Here is a 17590-nt window from a genome sequence, read left to right as displayed (position 1 = left end):
AGAAGGGCAACAAACTCAGCACTTGAGTAAGGATAGCGTTCATCGAAGCACCTCCAAGTATTTGGACACTGTTATAACCTGTCAGATTTATTTTTGTTTTTACCTGAGGTGGTGGAGGAAAGCGCTGGAAGGGCGACTGCTGCTGTTGTTGTTGTTGAGTCTGCAGCGGAGGGGTCTGGGAGTAAGGTGAGGGCTGACCCTGTCCTGAAGGTTGCTGGGATGACTGAGGTGGCACTGAGCTGGGCGGCTGTGATTGTGGTGGGCCCTGCTGCTGCTGTTGTGAAGGTCCCTGCTGCTGAGGAGGCTGAACCGGACCGGAGGGTGGTTGAGAGTATCCAGGCTGCGACTGAGACCCTTGCTGGCCCTGAGAAGGACCCTGTGACTGAGGGGGACCCTGGGACTGGGGGTAGGAAGGCTGTCCTGACTGTGACTGTGGAGTCTGGGAATATGGAGGTTGGCCCTGAGGGGGACCATGGGGGCCCTGAGGTTGCCCGTAAGAGGGCCCACTCTGGCCATGGGGAGGACCAGGGGATTGCTGGGAATAAGGGGGCTGAGAGCCTGGAGCAGTGGAGGGCTGTTGGGGGTATGGAGACTGCTGGGGGCCTCCGTGAGGTGAAGGGCCTTGTTGTCCATAGTAGCCACCTTGGTTCTGACCATAACTACCTGGGCCATGCTGTCCATAGCTCATCTAAAGAGAACACAATAAGAACCAAGTACTCCAATTAGCAAGCAAACATCAATTTTGCAACGTAAAACTATAAACTAGGGACATGATATATCTGTGACCATCTGTAACTGTCCGTATGCATTTTAATTCTTGATCACCAGGCACGCACACTTGAGCAGGTCTTCACAAACTATCAATTCTATTTTAACAAGACTAATATATTCTCTTATGACAAACAACCAAATTGCAATGAACTAACTATAGCAAAAGATAATTTATTCTGTATTGTGACGTACATTTAAGTTGATTGGATTAGAGATGTAGGCGTTGCACTCAAAAGTGAACCTGAGCTTGCAGTCAATTGTGGAGAGGCTGAGTTTAAGCAGACTAAATTGAAGTACTGCATACATACCAGAGACAATCACAACAGTGTATTGTGTTATTATAATAAATATTTTCACTATTATCATTTTCATTATTAAATCATGCCATTTTTTTTTTATTCTGTGATTTCAAAACTTCTGATTGAAGTGCTTTTCACTCAAGCTTTTCTCATGGGCATGTGGGCAAACAGCCAGACGATAGCAGCAGAAGGGAGTGAGGAGAAGGCAGGGAGGAAAGTTTAGCCCAAGGAACTGCTTGAAAAAGTTACCCGGTAGGACACTGTTTACATTCAGTGAGAGGGGTCAACTGACACTCAATTTAGAGCCAGCATAACCCGTAAATAAAACTGAAACAGATGAGTGGTAGGGTGGACTGTGTGTCTGCAAACAAGTCTGTGCAGGGGCAGTCTGCAACCTGCAAAACAGCAGACTTGCTACAAATAAACATTCACCAGCTACTTAAAGCTTCCAATGAAAATATAATAATAATAATAACAACAATAATAACAACCACAACAATAATCCCTAGAGCAAATTATTAGTACCATTCAAAAATAAAAGCAAAAAAAAAAAAAAAAAAAAAAAAAAACTATGAATTCATAACATTACTCATTCTCAGTTACAGGTTATAACATGAAAATAATTAAATGTAATTAATCCAAATATAATTACTGGGCTCCAGACACACACACACAAAAAAAAAAAAAAAAAAAATCTCAATTATAGAGTCATTGGCTCATATAAGGGAACAAAATAAATAAGCACCAAATTATTATTTTTAAGTGCCACAAAAAAAAAAAAAATATTTTTTTTAATTGTCATGTGTTTGTCATGATCTTTTAAAGCATCAGCGTTTTCATCCATCTTGTGGATGTCCTGGGAACTAAGATTCACTTAAAGTAGGAACTGAATTTATTTTCCAACTTGAGAACTACATATAGTTACAAAGAATTGTTCTTTACACAGAAACTGAGCCAGTCACCATAATAATGTCAGCATCACTTGGCCAATGAGTATAGTTTGGCGGCCTCCTAATGCATCCTCTAAACGTTTTTTTTTCTTCATTAGTATCTGAGAGGTAAATTTGGTGAAAGACAGCTCTTTATAAGAAATTATACGGACATTGTTGAATTTCATTTTTAGCTCCTATCATTCTTTCTCATGTAGACAACAGGTTAAGTAAAAATATGAGGATTATGTGATCATATTGTAAAATGCCCCTTTCTATAGTTATTTTTCTAGCTGACTAACAAGTGTATGAGCATTGAATGGCTTTTCTGAGCCTGAGGTAAATTTGACGTTACGTGACATGATTGTTCTCAAGCTGTTTTATACAAGGTCTTTGACTTTCCAAGGTCGAAATGCTGATTGAGCGATCTGTCAGGCCACATAAAGAGCGCCAAAACTACATTTATTGCTTGTATTTCGTGATAAAATTGACAGAATTTGAGAGCTGAAAGGTAGGTGCAAAACTGCTAATCTTACTGCGATTATGGATGGCTGCGTGACAAATAATGTGAAGTTCAGGCAATAACAGAAAACCGCAAAGATTAAACAATATTGAGAATAAGAATACAATTCAGTATCAATTAAAAACTAGAATTGTTAACGATTAGTTCGCGTCCACACATCTGACATGTTTATCTGTTGTACGTATTCCTGCACTTACATCTCCGTCGTTTTCTCTCTCACATGCTGGCAAAAGTTCTTTGAAATAGCCTGATATTTTTTGTTTTGACGCACGTTTCTGACACGGAAAGATGATCCTTGCTGTCCCCGAGCGAATTTTGGCGCTCTTTTTATTTTATTTTTTATTGCAACTTTGCTGCACGTTGTCTCATTTTATTAGGCTACGTCAACAAGACAAAAGATGTGATGGGCTACTCATCACAGAACAGCAGGTAAAAAGATAACATTTTTAAATCATAAAATGTACATTTATATAGTCGCCAGTGTCGACCTCAGCAAAAATATCACTCGCAAATTAATATTTTTAGTCGCAGTCTGGAGCCCTGAATTATGAGAATCAACTTGGCAAGCAACTGTGCAAAATAGCAGTTAATGTGAGTTGCATTGTGAGATGTGTTCTCATTCTACTTTTTTCAAAAGGCTCACAATGGCAGCAAAAATACATTTTAGGTTTCACTAAGACTGAGGTCAGTGTTTTCTACAGAGCTCTTATCCATTTGAACGACCGGGGCATACATGGGCTTTCAGGGAAATGCTTGAATTTCATTACTTTCAGTCAGCCTACAAAAAAATTTGACCTTGCTGGTGAATGTAATGTGTGACAAAAGCCTGATGGTGACAAGCTGGGCACTTTCTCTCTCAAGGAAAAAAGGAAATATAAAAATGGGGAAGAAAAACACCTCTGACAGGAAGGTTTAATAAAAAACAACCTGAGGAGCATGTTCTACGCCAGTCTACAAATGGATGGCACTCCAGTGCATCTGCTTACTCAACACAAGCACAATGGGGCACCTAGCACAAGTGCACAGACAACAGGATGAAGAAAGGCAGACACTTGAAGAGTGCCACATACATAAATACAGCAGTGCAAGGAAATCCCCATGTGACAAACCCGAGGCTCACTGTGACCTCATGACAACCTTCTTTGAAAGTGCAGATGAAAAGACTCATGAGCTCATGCTGCTATGATCAAGAACGTCTTAGGACTGTCAGAAGCCTTCAGGTTCAAGCTGAGACCCTGGAAATAAATTTGGCAGCAGACTTAAAGGTCTGCCCACTATGTTAATAAACCGAATGGTTAGACCAGAACCACCTGAATTCTACAGTATGGAGATAATATGGTGTCAAAACTAATTCGACAAACTTGTGAATGTGAATTAGCTCCCGCAATTATGAATCATATTTTGTAAAATCCATAAATTGAGTATTTTAGCTGCATACTTTTGGGTGCCCCACACAAAGATTTTGCGTTCCTTGTCACCCTCAGTTAAAATCGCTATACCGGGGTACTGGATGTGCCGAAACAAAAATCAGAAAATTGTTTTAAAGTGCAGTCTATATTACGTGACGTAGTAATGCACAAGCAAGTGCTGCAGAAGAGTGATGGAAGGGTCTCTTTACCAACCCCCTGAGAAATTATTATTTTATATGTCTATTAAATTAAATAGAAAGTGCAATTTTGTATGTGAAAAACAAATAAAATAAATAGTGCTTTATTGTATTTACTTGTGCTATTGCAATTTGATTTATTTTTTAAGTGTCGTGAGGTTTAATAATTTGTGTTTGTTAGGCTAGCAGTTTTTGCTGTGGTATCGAAATTACAATTGAGAATTATACCGCGGCCACGCGGCCATGGCTGCCGTTGCCCTACACTTTGGCCTTCATGCCCCGTGAAAAAAAAATCATTGTACGGCCACAGTGGCCTGTGTGCCCTGGCCCTGTCCAAATTCCATGTATAAAGCGCCAGTGCGGCATAGTGGGCTTGCTTTGAATTACAGCGAGCCACCCAAGTAGTCTCTGAACTTCAATTAGTTTGTGGATTCGCACAGGTGCAGTGTAGGGCTGGGCGATATATCGATATAAAAAAATTTGCGCTGTGATCCTTGCTCCCCGCGCCTCCTTTTTCACTCTGCGTGCGTGTTTAGAGCATATGTTATGAGAGGCGAATCATGACTACTTCAGAAAACCCAGCACAATAGGAACTACCAGGCAGTGACATAAGTGTACGCTGAGATAAAAGTTTTTCACCTCAGAAAAACTGACTTTCTTGTCCTGTCAGCCGTTATCCTGTACTCGTAGCGCACACTCCTCAATTGCACGCGCAAATGCGACGGCGCGCGCGCTGTATCGCCTCACTGATCAAGTGCAAAAGAAACTACGAGCATGCAACGCCGTTACGTTGTAAATTACACGAAATAAAAGTAATGCAGGTATGATTTTCATTCTATTCTATTTACCAGCAGTTTCCATGTTTCATTAACAGTTATTGTTAATATTGTGTATTCACCATGGTAACTGTCCTTTCCATATTAACCCCAAAATGCCACTATTTTTTCTTTGTGTTATTTTTTATATTTTTAAATGACTGTAGTGGCTCATACCAACATTGTATTAACAAAAACTAGTTTGGGACTGCTATTTAATAACTTTAGCATAGGCCTAATGTTTATTTATTAGTACTAGTCTTTACTATTAGTCATATTCTTACAATTTATGTTATATATATATATATATATATATATATATATATATATATATATATATATATATATATATATATATATATGTATATGTATATGTATATGTATGTATATATATATAGGCAAATTATAACATGTTTACACAAAATTTGTTTATAGCCTATATTGAATGTAAACTTTGATAATCATAATTAATAACTCACATTCTCACATGATATAGAGGACTGAATGAATATTTTGAATGCTTTTATTGGCATTTGTGTTGTTTCTGAATGCTTTTATTGGCATTTATGTTGTTTCTATTGTTGTGTGAGGGTGTATACCTTCTGGATGTAATGGCGCGCGCTCTCTCTCTCTCTCTCTCATAATTTTTTTTTTTTTTATATAAAAAAAAGTCATAATCCATGTCTTATTCCAAATTAGGATGTTATGGTATCAATCTGAATGGGAAAACCATCGAATTGTACTCAATGGCCTTTGTGCCCTGTCATATGGCCTTGGTGCCCCCCCCAAAAAAAGAAAAGGTGGAGGCCAAATGGCCTTGCCCCTAAAATTACATAATTCCCACCCTGTTGGTGTTATAACCTTATTTAATATACAATGATACCTGTCGGGATGGGCAATATGGGCAAAACATTTTATCACAATGAAATCTTTAATATCAGTCGATATTGATAATTATCACGATGCATGTCAAATCTTTAAAAGCAGATTTTTGCTTCTAAGTGAAAGCTGTAGAAACCAGACCAATAATAGTGGTTTTAAACTAGCCTACTCTTTATTGTCAGAACATGACAAGCACTTCACGTTTTTCTTTGCACTTTTCCAGTCTTTTTTCCTTACAATAAATATCTTAATAGAAAAACAATTCTTAGTTTCTACATGTGGTTGATATTGTTTTAAATCATGACACAGGTTTGTGTTGCCTGACTTTGATGACATCTTCAGCACAGTTTGCAGTGCAGGCTGCAATATTAATTTTACATGTTTTATATCTTAGAAATGCACATTCGACAGTAGCTTGAGTTAAGATGCTGATGTACATTTAAGTTCATTAACAAAAACAGTAACATCTGTAAAAAAAAATAAATTAAAACCTACTTTTTATATGGTCAAATTTAAATATTCAGAGTTTTCTTAAAATTAACCATTGGTCTTCCATAGTAACATGCATTTAGATGATAACCACCGTTAAAACCATGCATATAGCCCCTCACTACCATGGTAAAATCTAAATATATGGTTGCTATGGTATTTGTATTAAAAACAGTAGCCTAAATACATTTAGAATAAATGCACAAACGCTATAGCTTAAAAATCACAAAAAATACAGTAATTATATTACTCATTTAAAACATGTCTACATTAATAATATAGTAAAAAAAAAATCACAATACCATGGTGCAGTTAGTGTTACTACAGTAAATCCATGTTAAATGATGATTTGTAGATTGAAAAGCCTTCTGACTGTATTGTTGCAGAGTGTTTCTCCTGTTCGTCAGTATTTTATTTATTACTTTTCCGTGGCGGGTCCAGATAAAAAATCTGTAGCGTTGAGCACCGTGTTCTATAGTTGCCATACAACTGACTATTTTACCTGGCAGGAAAACATCTCAAAGCTATGTAATACATCAAAATGACACAAAACACCACAACATAAATACATTAAGCTGACCTGTTGTCCGTATTGCATTCCGCTCATGCTCCCAGGAGTGCGGCCCTGCATGCCCATAGGATATCTCTGGGGTCCCGGGGGTCCATAACCTTGTCCTGGGTAAGGAGGACCCTGTTGGGAGCCAGGGGAAGGTCCCTGCTGCTGAGAGTAGGGGTTTCCAGCACCGTAGTGTTGCCCTCGAATTTTTCCCACCTGGTCCATGGGGACGGGAGGCTGAAAAAAATAAAAAAATAAAGGTAAGAGCTAATAATTCAGCTGCAGAGTTCAAAATCTGCTGGTGCCATACAGGAAGTGAAATTATTGTGGTACAATTCAGCTTCCTTACACGATTGATCCAGCTGCACGCCAAGCACTTGGATCATTAATTTTCTGAAGCATTCACTTAAGCATCTCTGGTTAAAATGAAGTCAATGGTGATCAATATCAAGAGAGGCTTGTTTCCACTGTTAAGAATGAAAACAATCACAATGTCACAACAGTATTAGCTAGAGCATAGCGAAGGGACACCACCCAAAATCAAAAATAGATCTGTACGCTTCAAAAACAGTGCCAATGAAGGCAGGGGAAATTGGCGCGGAATGAATGAGAGAATGAAAGCAGCGGTTCTATCTGCCAGGCCATCCTGAGTGTCAGCGGCTGGAGACTGGATGAACACTGAACTTCCCTTTGAAAACAGACAAGAGGAAACAAATGTGTATGATGACTGAAGGGTGACCCGAACACCAGCTCACAGGACAGAGAGAGATAAAGAATAAAGTATCTGGTACTACAAGAATATAGTGCTTGGGAATTAGGGAAAGATGACAGGGACACTTCCACTTCTAGGCAGAAACTGAGATCATCAACTGAAATTGGCAATGAACTGCCCATCTTTTTTCTACTTGTAAAAAGGCAGCACTTGCTTTTAAGTGTTCTCAAATGAACTGAATAGTAATGTAAAATCTGAATCAGAAAGAACAAAAACACATTGTTCATGTTAAGGATGTGACAAGCCTACGTCAAAGAACTGGTGGCAACGAAAGCCGGCTGGGTTGTCGCTTCGCGGCGGCTGCGTCTAGGACTAAAAGCAAAACAATGCTTGAACACACCGCAGAAACAAAAGAAAACGGCCAACTAGCATGTGCGTTCTCACGCCTGCAGCAGGTATCATATATTCATCAATCAAAAAGGGCAACCGAAACTAGGACTGTAGATATTAAAAAAGTAAACAAACCAGCACTTGCCTGCCATTTTAATTACCAATTACTTTCTAAATTCCAGGCAGCTCGTTATGAAACTATTAAATTTTGGAATGCTCAGGCAAGATTACGTAAAATTAGAACTGCCTTCTGTCTGTGCAGTCTTTCATCACTTTTGCTTTTATTCTCGTGCACTGACTCGCTAAACTGAATCAGAGCAAACTCTCTCACTGATGACCCGACGCCGATTCAACATGCTGAACTAGGCAAATTAATGCCGACGTTTGCCTGACAGAAGCTCACTGATGACAGTGAGGTAAATGAAACATGAGACACACAAACATACAAACATAATATACACACACAAAATAAATAAATAAATAAATAAATAAATAAATAAGGGGTGTAACAGTAGGGCTGGGCGATATGGCCAAAAAAAAAAAAAATCACGATAATTGTTTTATATCAGTCGATATCGATAATTATCACAATAAATGTCAAATCTTTATTTCTTTCAAGTTTAAAGGCAGATTTTTGGTCCTAAGTGAAAGTTGTAGAAACCAGAGCGTACTCTTTATTGTCAGAACATATCATGACAAACACTTGCCAAACAGGTGAACATTTCACAAATCTGAGGTAGAACATTCAAACATTTGTCATTTTTCCTTAACAAAATAAATATCTTTATTGGAAAATGTATTTCTTAGTTTCTGCATGTGCTAATGGGGGATATTGTTTCAAGTCTTGAAACAGGTTTGTGTTGCCTGACTTTGATTACACGTATCTTCAGCACAGTTTGCAGTGCAGGCTGCAATATTAATATTACATGTTTTGTCTCGAAACGCATATTTGACAGTGAGTTGACAGTAGTATTAGCTCGGGTTAGGATGCAGATTTACTGTTAAATTTGTTCATTAACAAAAACAGTAACATCTGAATTTTTTTTTTTAACAACCTCATTTTTATTTGGTAAAATGTAATATTCTGACTGTTTGAGTTTTGTTAAAATTAACTAGGGCTGTACTGTCCCAGTCGATTAGTCGATTAATTGGTCGATACGCGCGTTCATTTCATCAGTTTTGCCGCCTTTATTTCATCAGTTTTGCCGCGCTGAGGCGCGCTCATTTCATCAGGTGGAAAGCACTAACTGCTAATGGGGGTGTTTTCAGAGTACCCTTGTTTCACTGTAACAGTCTGTCTTCAGAACACCCCCCTTGTTTTCACCTTTTTTGGATTAGCCCAACCCAAGAGAGCGCGTTTGATGCTGAATATTATTTATTTAATTGTGAGAGCGTTTAATAGTCAGTCCTCTTCTAACATGTCAACAAAAAAGAAATCGATAGTGTGGCAGCATTTTGTTAAAATTGATAACAGGAAAAAGGTCGAATGCAAAGTTTGCAAGCAACAGTTTTCCACAGCTCGACGACAAACATGACATATCTAAAAGTGGTAAGCTCACTTGTCTGCGTTAGCTTGCCCTGTCTGTTTTGAGTAGGCTATATGAACATATCAGAATTTGCATATTTCAATGTTTTAGTGTTAGAACCTAACTTTTTTATTTTTTATTTGGAGCCTAATGCGCAATTAATTGCACTGTGCTGTTGGTTGTGTTAGTTTTTAGCATAGGATGCTTTATTTTTCAGTTATGCACTTTATTTCGTTTCTGCTCTTGATCTGGTTTGTTTAATAAATATTCTTTTTTTATTAAAGTGGACGTGCCTTTTGCGTTTATTAAGAGTAAAAGCTTTAAGTTAATAGTCTATTCGTGTCTCAGCTGCGAAGCTGAGCTCATGTTCAGCCTCGCTCGGTGCGAGGACATGCACGGTGAAATGATAGTGTCTGACAGACTGACAGTTATAACTTATTATTATAATATATGACAAAAATAATTGTCTAAATTATGTTACATATTCCTCAACAGTTCTTGTGATGATATCACTAGTTGACAACATAGTACTACCGTATTTTCGGAAATCATAAGCTATGATATTGCGCAGGTGCACGTGATGCAACACTGTCAGAGCCGACAGACTCGAGTGTCAGACTCATTTCAGTGCAAAATAATTAGGTCAAAAACGATTTAATATATTGCAAATAGCCTACTAGTTTTTTGTTTATTTATAATTCATTTAGGCGGACAACAAGGCTACCAAGTACTGCGCACAGTGCGCACCTAATTAATTTAACGTTTTTTTTGTTTTGTTTTTTTTTGTCGATTTTTGTCAATTTTTTGTCGAAAATTTCAGGACTTCAGTCGACCAAGATTTTCTTTGGTTGAGTACAGCCCTAAAATTAACCATTGGTCATCCAGTATCATGCATTTAGATCATAAGCACACATAAAACCAGGCATTGCCTATAGCACCTCACTATCATGGCAAAATGTAACTATGGTTTATATGGTATTTGAATGAAAAACAGTAGCTTAAATACATTATTAAATACTATAATTAAATTACATTAGTCCTTTAATACAGTCTACATTAATAATATAATACAATTCAAAATGTATATCACACATTTCATGGTGCAGTTAATATTACTAGGCTAACGTTACAGTAAATCCATGGTAAATGATGGGAATTTGTAGACGGAAAAGTCTTCTGACTGTATCGTTGCGCACATTGTTTCTCCTGTTTGTCAGTGCTGTTTCATCTGCCTTTAAACTGGTTTAAATCTAGCCTGGGTTTCCCCATGCTGCCTTGAGCGCAGCGCGATTTTATTCATGCTGCTAGTCAGCATGGATTCCATGGACCAGATTTTCACCTCAGCTAGGGAACCAATCACAGAACGGGGAGGGAGCAACAAGACGATGACGACATCTATGCGACACACCGAAGCAGTTTGTTTATATCTATGGATCCAACATGACAGACGTAAAAATATATGCATATTTTTAGGAACACATCTACAAAAATATGCCTGTATTTCAAGTTGATAAAATAATTTAAAATCCACATCAGTTTATTTGTGCCGACGCGCCACGCCCTCCCAGGACCTATAACGTTACCTAGGCTACTTTCACTTTTAAAAATGTATCATAACCGCGCGCGCAATCTGCTTGCAGTCGTCGAGATGGATGCTGAGGAGTTGAAGAAAAGAATAGCAAGTGGAGATGGTAAAGTTGTCGACAATACGTCATCAAAAATCAAGTCCAGTGTGTGGGAGAAATTTGGAGTTATCGGAAGAAAATATTGTGAAAGGCTTTGCTGCAAACATTTTCGTGTTGGATAGCCGCAAATGTGGAACTTCATCCCTGAGGAAGCACGCAGAAACTGTGGTAACAAAGCAGTTCTATCGAACGGTATTTTTCATATTTAACACTGTTAAGAATGTGTGGTGTGCAGGGCGTGTTTGAACCCAAAATGGTCAGATGTAGGCTAGACGAAATTGCGTGGCATATAGTGTTGTAGCCGCGACTGTTCGATTTGTAAAATGTTATAAGGCTACTCAGTTTTGTGGTAACGTTAGCCATGTTACTTCATGTTCTCCTTGTGTTAATTGTCGTGTAATAACTTCTGTATGACCTGGCAATAAACATTTTTGTAAGTGTGTCAATAATGTGATAGTCTAAACTGATTTTATTTCGGGTGCGGGTCGAGCGTCGGTTCTATTTTAAGCGGGTCGGGTGCAGATTTTAATTAGTGCTGCTGTCGGAAAACAGGTCGGGTGCGGTTTTAAGCACTGCGGGTACGGGCGGGTGCGGATTTACAAAATCGGACCCGTGCAGGACTCTGGTGTACACATAAATCTCTGACCCATCGTCGTCTTCTTCGTAGAATATCTGTCGCTCTACATACGTCATCTGGTATAATTGAAACGATTGGCTATGAGCTACGTACAGGCATATTTGATAGACATTTGTAGCGCCCAATAAACGGCTCTGGGCATTCGTAAACCACGCCTCAAATACGAGAAAATGAACATGTGGTTCCCAGACCAAATCTCAAAGAGAAAGAGGTCTGACGTTAGCCAGGCTAGTTTAAATCACTGAGATATTGGTGTTCTTCGCTGAACTCAAACGCTTCTCACTGGATCTCGTGACCGAGAACGATCAGAGTAAACGCATCTGCTCTTGTGACTAGACTCTATTGTGCTGCCATTTGGACTTTGAGCCGAATGGATAAATGGTCCGTGTGGCAGCGCGACTGCTAACAAAATTTTGGTCGCACTGGCAGGAAAAATGGTCCAACGAATCGTTCTGTTTGTAATGCGTACCAAACCGAAAGCCTCGTACTGAACGGTTCAACACGAATACGTGTATCGTTTCACCCTTTTTAAAATATATATTAGGGATGTGACGGTGAGGATATTTTCCCACCGGTTAATCGACGAGTGACAACACGGTAACACCTGCGGGGGCTTTTAAATCGCTAATTTAAAAGGCAAAATAAACATGTCCACGCGCGAGCAGAAAAGAGCGAGCGTTTTTCTATAGGAACGAACTGAAAATCCTCCCTCTGTTCTGCTTTTACATTTCGCTTTGTCACCAAATATTCCGCCGTCACCTTGTCAGTCAGTTCCTCAGTCTCATGATAAATTATATCTGACTCCTGCTGCTGATCTGTGCTGCGATTCTCGTTCGGCTCACTCTTTATTAAGCAGACACTTTCAGTTTAATGGTGTCTGTTCTCTAACTGAACTTAATGATTTTATATTTAAAAATAAATAAACAAATAAATAAAAATAGACGGTGGGTGGCGGTGCCATGGTGGGAAAGTGATGTAACCGGTGTTGCTTCTGAACACCATCAACACCGACTATTGTAGCAAGCCTAGTACTGTACAAAAGTCTTAGGCTAAGTGTTAGTATCTTCACAAAAAATATGGTTACGCCAGTTATTTATATCTTTTGCTTGTAGTGTGTCAGTATTAGGGATGGGCATTTCAAGCAAAAATAATTTGAGGATCGCTGGGAATTATTCGATTAATATAAAAACGCACCCCTCCCCCATATGCTCACCAGTAAAATGGCGTTCACTCACATCCTGCTCCAATACAGTAGGCCTACTATAGTCTACGTGTTGTATCAATTAAAGAAAACTTACATAGTTTCATATTTGTTTAAATAATGTGTTTTTTTTGGTTTCATCTATGTTGATTATATGAAAAGTGAACGGCATGAGTAAGATCATAAGATGCGCACTATATCGGGAGACATATGGAGTGGGTCAGACATGATTCTGACCACTTCATTAAGTTTTGTTTAGTAGAAAGCCTTTCTTTAAAGTGAAATTTGTTTTGTATAAATTGTATCTTAATTCTAATCAATGTTTCATTAACCAATTGCCTGGATTTAATAAATAAGCAAATATAGCAGACAATATAATCGGGACATGGAGGCGCCAGCGTGATCACTTTGCACGTGAACTGGAGCTCGTCTCACATGATATACACATACATACATACTTGAAATGTCTACTTTTAAACAAAACAATAAAAAAAAAAAGGACAACTCTCTGCTTATGTAATCTGTATGAAATGTGCATTTCTCTCTATAAGCGTGTTCACAATACTGCGAAGATTGCGAGTCAGCATCGTCAACTTCATCTTTGCAGCCGAGTCCGACACTGACACAGAAAACACTAGTTTATTAATAAAAAATTAAAATGTCTCCTCGCTATATTTGACATTCACAGTCATTGCTTTTGCCGGTTCTTTGTGGCAAGTTTTATGCGTGCGCTTGAGTGCGGAATAGGCTCTATATAGTTATTACATAAATGCTCATTATGGTTTAGTATTCTCTCTCCAGTATATATTTAAGTAATTAAATTAATATAAATATGCGATTAGACTAATGGCTTAAATGAACAACTACTAAACAACTAGAAAAAAAACTTTAGTCAGTAATTAGGACATTCTGGGTTGAGCGAGCGGTGCTCAGTGCTCCATTCCCACCATGAAACGATAATTTTGCTCGAGCAGGACTGAGCGAGCGGAGCGTAATCTTCAGAAAGGCGCTCTCCGCTCTGGAGGAAATATTACCACTCTGATCACATGCTCTGGTGTGAGACTAATGTGTTCTTCCTCTGTTGTCTGATAGTTGATTGACAGTTTTTTTGTTCATTATTAGTGTCACCCTCTGGTTAAATGAACGTGTCACCACCGCATTAGCACCGAAAACACAGGGATTTATTTATTTTTTTACAATAATCGCCCAACCTATTTTATATTCTACAATTAAATCAACTAATCAAATATTCGAAAATCGTGACTCATCCCTAGTCGGTATCAGTTTACATTTACAAACATTTATTTTGCAATTAATTGTAATATAGGCTAATTACAATAATCCAGTGAGACCTCTGTATGCACAAGGAGTCTGACAAAAGTGATATGCTCCACACGGAGATCTGACCACACCATCAGAGTCCATCTGGGATTACATGAAGAAACAGAAAAAAACAGACTAAATCCAGAACTGTGGGCAACGGCTCCAAGACACTTGAACAAAGCTTCCTTGCAAAGCTACCTGAAAAACTTGCAAGCGTACCTGGACAAAAACTGTCTTAAACGCAAAGGATGGTCACTCAAATATTGATTTGATTTAGTTAATAGAAGTTAATTGATAAATAAAATCCATTTATGACATTATATTTTTTTGAAAGCATCCTCACTTTACAGCATTTTTAAACACCGTACTGTAGCTTTGCAGGAATGTTTCTTCAAGCATCTTGAAAACATTACCCCAGTTCTTCTGGATTTAGTCCATCTCAGTTTTTTCTGTTTCTTCATGTAATCCCAGATGGACTCGATGATGGTGAGATCAGATCTCCGTGTGGAGCATACCGGCTGTTGTCAGACTCCTCTTAATGCATTGTGTTTCCTTCTGGAGCATCAGTGAATGTTTGAACCTTTTTTAATAGTTGTGTTTGAGTCCCCCAATTGTCCTCAGTGTGTAAAGATGGATCTCAAAATCATACAAATCACTGCTGGAAAAGGTTCAAATATGCAAAAGATGCTGGAAAACTAAAGAATTTTCAGTACCTGGAGGATTTTTCTAAAGAACTTTGGGCAACTTAACTGCTCAGGACAAACAAGGGACTCAAGAACAACCATCACAAAACAAAAATCCAGGATCATCCAGGTTACGACACAGTATTAAGAATCAAGGGTACATAAACTTTTGAACAGGGTCATTTTTATAAATTCAGCTATTCTTTGTCTTGGACTAGGCTATACTTTTCAAAGATCACTAGGACCAGTAAAGGCACAGAGAGACAAGGCAGGACCAAGCGTGCCGCACAAGCCCTGAAAAGTGAAGCCAAAACGTCTCGATCGCCCCCCGGTGACTGGTCCTAGTATAGGTCATAAGCCCCGCCTCCCCATGTTATTCAACGGGACGTGAGACCAACTAAACAATTAAATACACTTCAAATATCTTTTTTCCAAAGGTGGTTTCTTTCATTTGCTGTCGTTTTTATCACGCTGATGTAAGTTCAAGTGTCTGTTTCAAAAATAAGTTGGTTTTTAGTTAGTTACGTTTTTAGTTAGAGTCAATCATGAAGTGGTGTAACTTCATGATTGACAGCTGTGATTGTGACAGGTTCTCTGAGCGAAGTAGTCACTGAAGCACCAACGGACATTTTTTTCGGGATCTTCGGAGGACTGAGGAGATTGTATTTACTTTATTTTATCAAGCCTCTTGTCATACTGCAATACATTTTTTAAAAAGTGTGCAGAATGCACTCTCCCTGAGAGCATTCTGCGAGAGTGAGGGCGGAGCGTTGATTTCGCGGCTTTACTTCCTGCTCACTACTGCGCAGGTCTGGTCCCGAAATCGCTACTGCGCAGACTCAAGTTCCAATATGTCAGCGCCATATCGGGACACTGGCGGCTTCAGTTCTCATCAATGGAAGAGAGCGAAGGGGCGTCGTCCATCTTTCTTTACAGTCTATGAGCAGGACAGTTGAAGTGGTAACAGCTGTGACCACAGCAAATCTTTAATCGGCACTGCTCCTCCAGAAGCTGAAGTAAATCTGGGCACTTTTTCTTCTATCAATATGAGCAAGAAACAAGAACAGGAGATTTTTTTTTTTTTAAATGTTATTTCAGATGGACGAGTGATGGGCCGCAGCGGATGCTTCTAGTGTCTGCTCAAGTTGATTAATGGAGAGTAGGGGTGCAACGGATCAAAAAACTCACGGTTCGGATCGTTTCTCGGATCAGAGTCACGGATCGGATCATTTTTCGGATCAGCAAAATTTTATTTTATTTTTTTATTAACACTTTTAAATTGTTAAATTAAAATATATAAAATCAACTTAGTGCACAAGGCATAATATCTTCTTTTTAACAATTAATGAAAAACAACTTAAAGTGCAACATAAAAAGGCATCTCCTTCCTTTAAACATGGACCAATGCTTTATGTGTTTCCACTGTCATATAGGGCTGTCAAAATTGCTCAAAAATGACGTTCGAATATTCCCTCTTAAAAACACATATTCGAACATCTGGTTGCGCATTTTGTCAATGACGCGCATTAGGCCTATGTCAATAAGAGGACAAATTAATACAAAGATACATAACTACTTGTGTAGTTCATTTAAGTTTAAACATATTTGACAACGTATTACCTTGCTCGCTCGCACTCGCAGGCACTCTTTCTCTCTCTCTCTCGCCGTCACCCATGCTGCGTTCACACCAAACGCGAATAGAGCGTCTGGCGTGAGTGATTTCAATGTGAAGTCAATGTAAAGACGCGTTTACGCACGTCTGGAGGTTTTGCGGCGCGAATGAGGCGTCACGCTCTCTGCGGTTCATAACGCTCGCCATGACCACGCTGTGTGTGGACTGAACATGCGCACAACTTTTTTTTCATCAATCAATCCGCGGATCACGTGAGTGCCGAACCGAAGATATTGATCCGAACGGATCACGGATCAATGATGATCCGTTGCACCACTAATGGAGAGATGTAGTTTTGTAGCCCACAAGTCCAGACTGGAGATAGTGTTGAGTTAATTTTTGACGGCACAGCCGTGTTTACTTGTATAAGAATGGAAGATGGCATCTACAAGCCGTGATAAAGCAGTCCAGACAAGGTTATGGCTGAGATCAATGAGGCCCTTGACCAAAAGGATAATGGAAGTAGATAAAGGAGAAGAATTATGTCTAAACAAAGATCTGAGTAAATTTCTGACCCCAAGTTTCCATCAGCATATCAGAATATGCAAGATGTAATGCCTCATCATTAAAGTCCCCCTGTAGTCAATAATTTTATCCCTTAAACTCATCTTTATCTCATATTTAAGCGTTTTTCCTTGATTTTTTAAAAATTTTGCCTTAAAATAGCTTGAATACATAACTACACCCTTGCCTTGTTTAGTATATGCAGTTCTATGAATATGCAAAGTAGTCCCGCCTCCACTCACTCACACCAGCTCAGAGATCTACTTGTTGATGATCACACGTTGACACGATTTCAAACCGAGTTTTAAGAGGAAAATACTCAGCAATGGTGTTGCCATGAATTTACACATGGTTTGTCAAAGCATATTAAAAACACCACATAGACAT

The 17590-nt window shown here is 38.8% G+C and overlaps 1 protein-coding gene across 1 annotated transcript in view; it reads right to left on the bottom strand.

The window, feature by feature from the left end:
• arid1ab (AT-rich interactive domain 1Ab) overlaps nt 1–17590 on the bottom strand; it is an 87902-nt gene that overhangs the window by 46160 nt on the left and 24152 nt on the right. The window contains exons 2-3 of the mRNA XM_082186679.1: nt 6895–7107; nt 104–688 (exon numbers count right to left, since the gene is read on the bottom strand). Coding sequence (XP_082042805.1) covers nt 104–688; nt 6895–7107 — 798 coding nt within the window. The remainder of the gene's footprint in view (nt 1–103; nt 689–6894; nt 7108–17590) is intronic.

Source organism: Leuciscus leuciscus, assembly GCF_965113295.1.
Source record: "Leuciscus leuciscus genome assembly, chromosome: 12".
NCBI lineage: Eukaryota > Metazoa > Chordata > Actinopteri > Cypriniformes > Leuciscidae > Leuciscus > Leuciscus leuciscus.
This window is presented reverse-complemented; position numbering and strand designations above follow the sequence as displayed.